This window comes from Oncorhynchus keta, chromosome 19, assembly GCF_023373465.1.
Source record: "Oncorhynchus keta strain PuntledgeMale-10-30-2019 chromosome 19, Oket_V2, whole genome shotgun sequence".
In the NCBI taxonomy this organism is placed as follows: Eukaryota; Metazoa; Chordata; class Actinopteri; order Salmoniformes; family Salmonidae; genus Oncorhynchus; species Oncorhynchus keta.
The window spans coordinates 78185230-78196815 of NC_068439.1; the positions used below are offsets into that span (position 1 = coordinate 78185230).

Below are 11586 nucleotides of genomic sequence, written 5' to 3' on the forward strand. Positions count from 1 at the left end.
TAACGCTACAGCACACAATGACATTCTAGAATACTCTGTGCTTCTAACTGTGGCAACAGTTTGGGTAAGGCCCTTTTCAGTTTCAGCATGACAATGCACCCATGCACAAAGAGAGGTCCATACAGAAATGGTTTGTACAGATCGGTGTAAAACTTGACTAGCTTGCACAGACCCCCGACCTCAACCCCATTTAACACCTTTGTGATGAATTAGAACACCGACTGCAAGTCTGGCCTAATTGGCCAACATCGGTGCCTGACCGATGTGGGGGGGGGGTGCTAACTCCATATTAATGTCCGTGATTTTGAAATGAGATGTTTTGACAAGCAGGTGTCCACATATACTTTGTCATGTCGTGTATATGCCTCAGAATTCTCTCGGAGACCTACAGACGGTTCCCTTAGACTTCCTGGTAGTTTCACTGCCACCTGTGGGACCTTATCTAGTCCAGTGTTTCTCTCCAAATCACGTCTAAACAATTGAATTGGCAACAGGTGGACTCCAATCAAGTTGTAGCAATCATCAAGGATGATCAAAGGAAAGTGGAGCTCATTATGAAGTGTCACAGCAAAGGTGTGTGAATACTTATGTAAAAGAGATTTCTGTATTTCATTAACATATTAGCAAAAAAAAACAACAAATCTTTGTTTTGTGAGTAGATGGGTAAGAAAAATGATACATTTCAGCCTGTAACACAAAATGTGTAGTAAGTCAAAAGGTATGACTACTTTCTGAAGGCACTTGATATTCGTGTTATGCCCATGGTTACAAAGTGCCCACCATTTAAAATACAAAAATATAAATAAAATCTTTCAAGACAGATTTTAGCAAATTTATTTTAAAGATGATTAAAAGAGTCACTGTATTTACACTTTTACAGTCAAACATCATTCATGAACAGGAAAAACAACAAGAAGAGCTCTCATAACTTAAGACCACAGCAGTTTTCAAGTTCTTCATTCAGGACATGATTGGAAGAATCGAGAAGTATTAAAACTAGGAAGGGGCATGCATTATTTTACATCCATGATCTGTGCAGGTTTTACACACCATGATGAGGAAGAGTGGCTGTGGTGGGGAGAGAGAACTTGGCACGTCACAGAGCGGCCCAAGACCCAGTCTCAGCGCGCCTCCGAAACGGCACCTTATTCCGGTAAAACGTGCCCTATATAAGAAATAAGGTGCCCCTGTTGCCAAGTCTCATGGAGGTCGGAGGTCGACTGAAGTCTTGCCCCTTCGCAAGACGTCGATCCACTTCAATGTGAAGTAGTCATTCCTGGTTTTGCAAAGAGAAAAAGGCTCCTTCCTCCCCTTGCGTCTCTCCTCCCTCCTTTTGTTAGTGTCTCTGCAGCTGTGATTGAGTGCGGAAGGTTGTCTAAATTGCTCAGGTCATCAATCCCCATTTAATAGAACAGTGTTCCTGTCGGTGTGTGGAGCATTGTCTTGTCTTTATTGCCACTGGCTCCAGGTAACGATTAAAAACACAGCTCTCTCCGGCAGTAGTGGTCGCTTCCTCAGTGCTACATTGACTGATTGGTCAGCGTAGTTGTAACAAGTAAGACTCAATGGCCTGTTGAGAGAGAGAGAGAAGACTTGTGAAATGTCAATCTAGACCAGGGATGGGCAACTGACGGCCTGTTTTGTAGGCCCCCGGATCAAAATGTTTTGCTCGTTAGGTGGTGGGGGGGGCTCAACAAAATGTTAACTTAGGGCCCCTGAAAAGCTAGGGCCGGCTCTGACTGCATGTGTGGGTATGGATTTGGGGATGCAGATCTGCAAGCTTACCGAGACCCCTCACGATGAGTTCAGATTTTTGTTGTGGTCCCTACCTCCATATCTAGAGCCAATGGCCTTGGAATGAACGAAGACAAAGGACAAATAACATGAAGGGTTGCCATGACACCTTACCTTTGCCATCTCTCCCGTAGTTCCTGGAACCAAACATAACCGGGGTCCTTCTTCCCACAATTCCAACAGCTGCTGCTTTAAGATGTGGAGGTTCCTGTAAACAGACGTAAGTCAAATTAGGCTTGTAGCAAAAATCATGCACAAAGCCTCCTGTGTGCACTGCCACCAAGACCGTAACCGTGCTGTCCGGAGAAAGAGGAAGTTTGGTAAATATAAAATGTAAAAATGTTAAAGAAACCAAACACCAAAATATGAAAAGCTGTTAATATACCTGTCCTCTGAGCAGCTGTCTTGCAGTCTATTGCTGTTTGTGGAGAGTTCTGGCCACCATTTCTTAATGACAGACTGAATCCAGTGTAAACCCACAATCAAGTGTCTGGTAAAGGAACAGAACAAAATTATTATCCATTAATTATTACCCACATGTAGTTCTACAGCAGATGCAACTACAGGTCATTGCTGTAAAAGAGGAAGTGTTCTCTTGTCAACTTACCCGGTCAAATATAAAACAAATTAAATTCCACAGTTGAACTTACTCTTCATATTTAGTGGAGAGGATGGTTTTGACTTGTGGCAGGAGGTCTACACAGCAGCCCAGTGATATGCACGGCACTTCGTCTTGAAGGCTACAGAAGCAAAAACAAGTGACACGCGTATTAATTTGTCTCCCAAGTTCACTCATCACAGCCATACATTATCATGTTTAAATTCAACTGGGATACTCACTTTCTAGTTATTACTGGCAGGCAGTCAAGAAGCACGCCCGTGTCTTCAATTCTATGGAGTAGTGTTTATGGGACGTGAACATGTTGATAAAAATCATTAACGGTATGTGGGCAGGAAGATAGACGAGGAGTCTGTGTTCCTACCTGATCAAGTATGCCACTAGTTCGCTGGCGTTTCTTCGCCATAGTGTCAGAGCTACATTTAATCGGAGATTCCTCCCAAAAAGCACGTGTGTCATTGCGCCATGATCCTTCGATAGCTGGTCAGGAAAGATACCCACAAGGCAGTGGGGCATGACAAAACAAGTCAATTACAATCCACTTCAAAAAGCTACAAAGGATCAAACAGAAAACACTTGGAATTGTCTCAGAAAAGAGAATGACACTTTTCTTTCCAATAAACAGGGTATTTTTTAATTTTACCTTTATTTAACTAGGCAAGTCAGTTAAGAACAAATTCTTATTTTCAATGACGGCCTAGGAACAGTGGGTTAACTGCCTGTTCAGGGGAAGAACGACAGATTTGTACCTTGTCAGCTCGGGGGTTTGACCTTACAACCTTCCAGTTACTAGACCAACACTCTAACCACTAGGCTACCCTGCTGTCTACCGATCTATCCCAGTGTGCAAGGATTGGAGAGGTATTGGGACTATGGTGACAATTCCAAACCTCTCGGAGGGTGCCTAGAGCGCAGGGGGCAACGGTTTGATGGTTGGAATGGACAGTATGAGGTACAGAAGTGATAATGATCATTTATCAATGGTCTACAAACACCAAAGGGCCAGGGTAGGGAGTGAATTGGGGACTGGCCGGGTAGCATCTCACCTCAGTGAAGTAATCACCGTACTTGTTTCCCGGCCCTGCCATCTTGGAGCCAGCTTCTGCTACAGAGTTCACAGGGAAAACGCAGTTGTCATTGTAATGTATGGCCTGCACTTCCTCTGGGCAGGTGAGTTCATTCTCCTTGTTGGCCATGTCACAGACAGCCCGACCTGCGGGGGGCTCTCTGTGGCTCACGCCGGAGCTCACCACTACACTGTGACGCGACAACGAACACTTTCTCTTGTTGCACACAGACACTTGTTTTGCTCTGCCGGAGACGTGTGCACCGCGACTCACGGGGAATCTGTTGGGGAGGAAAGGAGTACAGTTTTAAAAAAAAGATGATAAATAAATAAAGGATTTTGTCTTGATACATGCACTGGTTAGTTAGGAGACTAGACACTATGGTAGTGTTTGGAGAAGTGCTTGGGGGAAAAAGATGGAAATGTGTTTCGATGGTTAGATCTTCCCCAGTGACTGAGCAGCCGTTAACTGCAGTGCTAGGTAAAGGCAGCTTGTGCATTAGATCTACATAGAACTGGAAAAACTCACCGGTCTTTATCTATTTCTTCCTTAATTAAAAAAAACACCTAAAACAAAAAGGATAAGTGATAAAAACGTACAGTTTTCTTTAAAAAGAGAAATGTCTGACTAAGGTTAGTAAACACCTCTCGGTTCATATTCATAACAGAATCACTGTGTGATCCCGATTCGCCACACTGTGCGCATTTACACGATCAGCGTCAGATTTAAAACGGTGAAACCTCTTTCTAGTCAATGCTTACAACAGTTGAATGCTTTTATTTCAATGACAGGTGCACACTGTGGGGGGGACCGGGATGCACACTTCCCACCTTGGAAATCCACTCACCTCCTTCATATTCTGGTCAGCTGCAGAGTGGTTGCTGATGTGATGGAGATATTCATGAGGTTTGTCCTGGTTGAGCTGTTGGAATTCCCTGCTTTGCCCATCATGACTTCCAGAGGCCATAGTAAGAGACACTATTGGAGAGAGAGAGAAATAAAACATTAAAACAGTGTAAAAATGGTCATTCATTCATAGTGCACAAAACATCATGCCAAATTATCAAGTTAAAGGCCCCGGGGGGGGGGGGGTTTAACACAAAGTTGTCTGAACTGCCACTTCACTAGCAGAAACAACCCACTCAAAACACGAGGTACACAAGACATATGGCGCATTCAGAAAGTTTTTAAAGTATTCAGACCCCTTGATTTTTATCCACATCGTTACGTTACAGGCTTATTCTAAAGTGAATTACCCCCCCGACCACCTCCTCAATCTACACACAATACCCCATAATGACAAAGCAAATGTGTATGTGTGCAAATGCATAACAAAATATACAAAACTGAAATGACATGCACATAAGTATTCAGACCCTTTACTCAGTACTTTGTAGAAGCACCTTTGGCAGTGATCACAGCCTTGAGTCTTCGTGGGTATAAAGCTACAAGCTTGGCACACCTGTATTTGGAGAGTTTCTCCCATTCTTCTCTGCAGATCCTCTCAAGCTCTGTCAGGTTGGATAGAGAGCATTGCTGCACAGCTATTTTCAGGTTACTCCAGAGATGTTCGATTGGGTTCAAGTCCGGGCTTTGGCTGGACCACTCAAGGACATTGAGACCTGTCTCGAAGCCACTCCTGCGTTGTCTTGGCTGTGTGCTTAGGGTCGTTGTCCTGTCGGAAGGTGAACCTTCGTCCCCAGTCTGAGGTCTTGAGTGCTCTGGAGGAAGTTTTCATCAAGGATCTTTGTACTTTGCTCCGTTCATCTTTCCATCTATCCTGACTAGTCTCCCAGTCCCTGCTGCTGAAAAACATCCCCACAGCATGATGCTGTCACCACCATGCTTCACCATAGGCATGGTGCCAGGTTTCCTCCAGACGTGACGCTTGGCATTCAGGCCAAAGAGTTCAAGTTTGGTTTCATCAGCGGGCTATCATACGCCTTTTACTGAGGAGTGGCTTCCGTCTGGCTGAAGAGATGGGAGAACCTTCCAGAAGGACAACCATCTCCACAGAGGAACTCTGGAGCTCTGTCAGAGTGACCATCAGGTTCTTGGTCACCTCCCTGATCAAGGCCCTTCTCCCCAGATTGCTCAGTTTGGTCAGGCAGCCAGCTCTAGGAAGAGTCTTGTTTCCCAACTTCTTCCATTTAAGAATGATGGGAGGCCACTGTGTACTTGGGGACCCTCAACGCTGCAGAAATGTTTTGGTAACTTTCCCCAGATGGCAACTGCTTGGCCTCCGACTGCAAGGCACTAGAGGGTAGTGCGTACGGCCCAGTACATCACTGGGGTAAAGCTTCCTCACATCCAGGACCTCTATACCAGGCAGTGTCAGAGGAAGGCCCTAAAAATGGTCAAAGACTCCAGCCACCCTAGTCATAGACTGGTACCGCTACCGCACAGCAAGCGTTACTGGAGCGCCAAGTCTAGGTCCAAGAGGCTCTGAACAGTTCCTACCCCCCCAAGCCATAAGACTCCTGAACATCTAATCAAATGGCTACCCAGACTATTTGCATTGCCCCCCCTTTACACTACTGCTACTCTGTTATTATCAATGCATAGTCACTTTAAAAAGCTGTACCTAAAATGTAAATTTGACCTAAATTACCTTGACTAACCGGTACCCCTGCATATTGACTCTGTACCGGTATCCAATGTATATAGCCTCACTTATTTCACTGCTGCTCTTTAAATTATTTATTTCTTATTCTTTTTTTAAACATATTTTTTTGTTGGTTAGGGTAAGTAAGCATTTCACTGTAAGGTCTGTTGTATTCGGCACGTGACAAATAAAGTTATTTGATTTGTGATTTGACACAATCCTGTCTTGTGGCTCTACGGATAATTCCTTCGACCTCATGGCTTGGTATTTGCTTTGACATGCACTGTCAAATGTGGGACCTTATATATATATATTATATATTATACAGGTGTGTGCCTTTCCACATTATGTCCAATCCATTGAATTTATCACAGGTGGACTCCAATCAAGTTGTAGAAACATCTCAAGGATGATCAATGGAAACAGGATGCACCTGAGTAGAGGTCGACCGATTATGATTTTTCAACACCAGTACCGATTATTGGAGGACCAAAAAAAGCCGATAGATATATATACACACACATACACACACTTGTAATAATGACAATTACAATAATACTGAATTTACAATGAACACTTATTTTAACTTAACATAATACATAAATAAAATTGATTTAGTCTCAAATAAATTTTAAAACATGTTCAATTTGGTTTAAATAATGTAAAAACACAGTGTTGGAGAAGTAAAAGTGCAATATGTGCCATGTAAAAAAAGCTAATGTTTAAGTTCCTTGCTCAGAACATGAGAACATATGAAAGCTGGTGGTTCCTTTTAACATGAGTCTTCAATATTCCCAGGTAAGAAGTTTGAGGTTATTATAGGACTCTCTCTCTATACCATTTGTATTTTATATACCTTTGACTATTGGATGTTCTTTTTGGCACTATAGTATTGCCAGCCTAATAACGGGAGTTGATAGGCTTGAAGTCATAAATTGTGCTTTAAGCATTGCGAAAAGCTGCTGGCAAACAGAGGAAAGTGCGGTTTGAATGAATGCTTACGAGCCTGCTGCTGCCTACCACCTCAGTCAGACTGCTCTATCAAATATCAAATCATAGAATTAATTATAATATAATAAACACACAGAAATATGAGCCTTAGGTAATTCATACGGTCAAATCTGGAAACTATCATTTAGAAAACAAAATGTTTATTATTTCAGTGAAATACAGAACCGTTCAGTATTGTATCTAATGGGCGGCAACCCTAAGTCTAAATATTGCTGTTACATTGCGCAACCTTCAATGTTATGTCATAATTATGTACAATTCTGGCAAATTAATTACGGTCTTTGTTAGGAAGAAATGGTCTTCACACAGTTTGCAACGAGCCAGGTGACCCAAACTGCTGCATATACCCTGACTCTGCTTACACTGAACACAAGAGAAGTGACAATTTCAGGAACCGCAGTGATTATATGCAACGCAGGACAAGATAGTTAAACTAGTGCTATCATAAACCATGTGTAATTAACTAGTGATTATGTGAAGCTTGATAGTTTTTTTATAAGACAAGTTTAATGCTAGCTAGTAACTTATCATGGCTCCTTGCTGCCTGCACTCGCATTACAGGTGGTCACCTCGGGAAGTAGCAAGCTCCCTTGCAATATAAATCGGCATCCAAAACTGCTGATAACCGATTGATATGAAAACCTGAAATTGGCCCCAATTAAAAATCGGCCATTCCGATTAATCCGTCGCCCTCTAAACCTGAGCCCAATTTCGAGTCTCAAAGCAGTCTGAATACTTACGTGAATAAGGTATTTCTGTTTTTAATAAATATGCAAAAAAATCTAAATTCCTGTTTGTGCCTTGTCATTAATTCAGGGGTATTGTGTGTAGATTGATGAGAAAAAATATATCTATATATTTTAGAATAAGGCTGTAACGTAACAAGATCTGAAAAAAAGGAAAGGGGTCTGAATACTTCCTGAATGAACTGTATGAGTCCGTCGTAGCAGTGACAATGGAAGTCGGGTGTATGCTGTACTTGTTTTATAGGAGTTCATGACCTGGTCACAAAATCTCCTTATATTACAAGCTGCGTTTAACTGATGACAGTACTACTACTAGTTCATAGGACAACTATGAGTCGACTAGCTACAGGGGGAACAAGTTGGGTCTAAATAAGAAAATGGCGGATTACAATACACTGTGGCTGTAACATTAAGCTAAGCTAGCATTGTCAACAAGCGCCTGCCAACGATGCACTAGTGTAGCTAGTGGTGCGCGACTAGGCTTTTTTTGGGGGAGTTGACTCAGTCTCCTGTGTTTGGGAGTCACACTTGCACGACTCCCAACGACGCACTCCAACGGACGAGCACACATGTACACACTACCTCATTATTGCAGAGTCCTACCACGAAGACTACATTTGCCTTCTAGAGGACTGACATCAGCATGGTGTTATCAACTTAAGCCTATATAAAAAAAAAAGGCCTATTTCGTTTGAATATAGAAGGTAAAGTGTAGGAACTATAATATTTCATTGATACTTCTGCTGTGTGCAACCTTGATGGATCCCATGGGATGATGCTGCGCTTGTAATTTCCCCAAAGTTTAGCAGGGATGCCCTGCTTCGCGATCTACTGCCGAGGACAGGACTCTCCAACCCTGTTTGTGGAGAGCTGCCATCCTGAGAGTTGACTCATAACCTAGCACATCCAATTCAATAATTAGCTAGTTGATAAACTGATGAAGAATAGCTTAGCCATATGCATTGATAGCCTAATATATATGTTTGGTGAATTTACGAGGCATTGTAGACAAGACATTGCGATAAACAGATTACAAGATATATATAGCCTATTCTGCCTGCCCCGATCCTCTCTCCCTCGCATGCTCTGCCTCCTCACTATGAAAAACTGTAGTGTGTCTTGTAGAATAGCTCAGCCTACTTACTCACTGATAGCCCCTACTTAAGTGAACTTCCGCGAGTCATTGCAGGCCAATAAATTGCAAAATACTGCATTGCAAATAGCCCAACCGATGTATGGTTCTGACTGTGTGCTTGATGAACGAGATGCCTACCTATGCCTCCCTGGCTGCGTCCCTCTTCTCTATATATCCCTAGCTAATGTCGCTTTTTCTTTGCTGTGAAAGATCAGAGTTTGTTCTCGGGAAGTAGCCTACGGCAACTAACGTTAGTTTCCTCAGCAAAGATACTCTGTCGAAGACCAGGAGAATCAAAGCTTGACACCCATAAAGGGGAGACGGGCCAGGAGTTGACTCCCTCTAGTAGACTAACAACGAAGACAAGGCGTTGGCTGTGGTCAACCATAACGTACCTACTACTCGCAGCAAACAGACAAAAAAAAAATGTTACAAAGCAGCAAACATTGTTACATGAGATCTTACCTTGCTAGTTAATAAGTACACATTCAGCTAGCATAGCTAAGTTACTCTGTGGGCTGGGAAAGCTTAGTAAGTTACGCAGCAATGTGCGATTTAATGTCAGTTAGCAGCAAGCTCCCTAGTTAGCCACCTTTCTAGAACAATGAGCTATGAACACACACACATATATATATATAAGTAAAGCAGCTCTCTAACTAAGTGTTAACTACGAGTCTAAATGTTTTGATAGTAAACATGTCGAAATACTAATCTTTATCGGAGTGGCAAGAAAGCAGGCACACTATAATGACATGTTAATTAGACCCTCTCCGACTAAACCTTTATCACTAAACCGTGGAGTTTAGTCGGTCAATGAGACCCTCTATAGTTAGCAATTTGCTAACGGGCTAATATGATGCTAATATGATATTTTTTTTTAAATACCTAGTAAATTAACGAGATCCGTGATGGGGCCTAACTAGCTGGCTAAGTCCAGGAAAACATTTAATGTGTTCAGCTCAAAACTAAGCATAAAGTGTCAAAGTTTAGCAGTAGCTAGCTTGACTAGCTACTATTGGAGATGTCGACGAGCTTTGCTGTTGATACGTTAGCTAGCTAAGACTAGATAGCAAAGGGTGGGTGGGTGGCTAGCTAGCTAACGTCGGCTAGTTTTATTTCTAGGAAACATATGGCAAGAAAAAAAAGTTGATTTAGCTACTAATTCAGTTATTGCAATCATTATTTTACTAACCGTCACATTTTGCGAAATGTCAGGACTCTCCTCAGCAATGTATGTCCACGTGGAAGTAGTAAGGAATTACCTGTAAAGTATAAACCTGCAACAAATGTCTGGCTAGCTTTTCAAATTGAATTCACGTTCAGAGCCATTCAAATGAATACACCGTTTGCAAGGATTATGGGATTGATATTGGCAGTGAAAATAGTGGAGTTTTTGCGGTATCTAGCGACGAAAAGTGTAACTACACCTGACATTTAGTGTCTGGTCCTAGTTCTCCATCTAGTGTTAGATATGTATTTACACATGGTGTTACGTAACAAAACACAAAAACAATTGTCAGTCCATTGGTAAATAACATTCAGTTGAAGAAAAAAAAGTACATACTACAACCTACCAAAAAATGCTGCTGCTATAGCTAGCTATGTCACAGCTCTTTCTCCTCCCTGTGAAACTGGGACCCGGACTTCCTGACGGGCTGACCCCAGGTGAAGGTAGGTAACAACGCCAACGCCACTCTGATCCACCATCATGGGGGCCCTACAGGGGTGCGTGCTCAGCCCCCTCCTGTACTCCCTGTTCAACCATGACTGCGTGGCTAAGGAGGTCTCCAACTCAGTCACCAATTTTGCTGACGACAGCAGTGGTAGGCCTGATTACCAACAATGACGACCCACTGTTCCTAGGCCGTCATTGGAAATAAGAATTTGTTCTTAACTGACTTGCCTAGTTAAATAAAGGTATATTAAAAAATATACTGTCTATACACATCATTTATACAACAGGCTTACAATTCCTCCACCATACATTATTTATTTTGTATTTAACCTTTATTTAACTAGGCAAGTCAGTTAAGAACCAAATCTTATTTACAATGGCGGCCTACCCCAGCGGCCTACCCCAGCCAAACCGTAACCCGGAAGACGCTGGGCCAATTGTGCGCCGTAAAAATACACATTTATTTATCTGTTATTGTGAATATTGAATTTCTACCCTATTTTACTTCTTGACTTCTTGCACCAGCCAAATTACTGTCTATTATTATACGACTGCTATGCTAGGGGAATACTTACTGAATAAACACAATAACAGCCATACTGGTCTGCTGCTTGGTTAATAGAACTAAACCCAGAAGTCAAATATTTATCTTTATATTAATGGCATTTTATTTGATGGAATTTGTGTGTGTGTGTGTATGTGTGTATGTGTGTGTGTGTGTGTGTGTGTGTGTGTGTGTGTGTGTGTGTGTGTGTGTGTGTGTGTGTGTGTGTGTGTGTGTGTGTGTGTGTGTGTGTGTGTGTGTGTGTGTGTGTGTTAGTGGTACTTAAAATAGTCACATCCAATTTTATATGAAAAAAAAAATCAAGAAATGTTTGATTTTTAGATCCAGACAGCCACAGAAATGAGCCATGTTGTCAAGCCCTGTGGTTAT

The 11586-nt window shown here is 42.2% G+C and overlaps 1 protein-coding gene across 2 annotated transcripts; it reads right to left on the reverse strand.

Annotated features, from left to right (window-relative positions):
* Positions 1–818: 818 nt before the first annotated feature.
* Positions 819–10335, reverse strand: LOC118374785 (KATNB1-like protein 1). Of its 2 annotated transcripts, none has more exons than XM_035761272.2 (10): positions 10170–10335; positions 4328–4458; positions 3664–3760; positions 3460–3518; positions 2778–2893; positions 2635–2685; positions 2445–2534; positions 2180–2284; positions 1909–2002; positions 819–1570 (listed from the first exon to the last, which is right to left on the reverse strand). In XM_035761272.2, the coding sequence occupies exons 2-10, from the start codon at positions 4445–4447 to the stop codon at positions 1538–1540; spliced, it is 765 nt and encodes a 254-aa protein (XP_035617165.1). In that variant the 5' UTR covers positions 4448–4458; positions 10170–10335; the 3' UTR covers positions 819–1537. The 2 variants fall into 2 exon arrangements, with proteins under 2 accessions (XP_035617165.1, XP_035617164.1); XM_035761271.2 differs by adding an exon at positions 4009–4046 and having other exon boundaries at positions 3460–3760.
* Positions 10336–11586: the final 1251 nt, after the last annotated feature.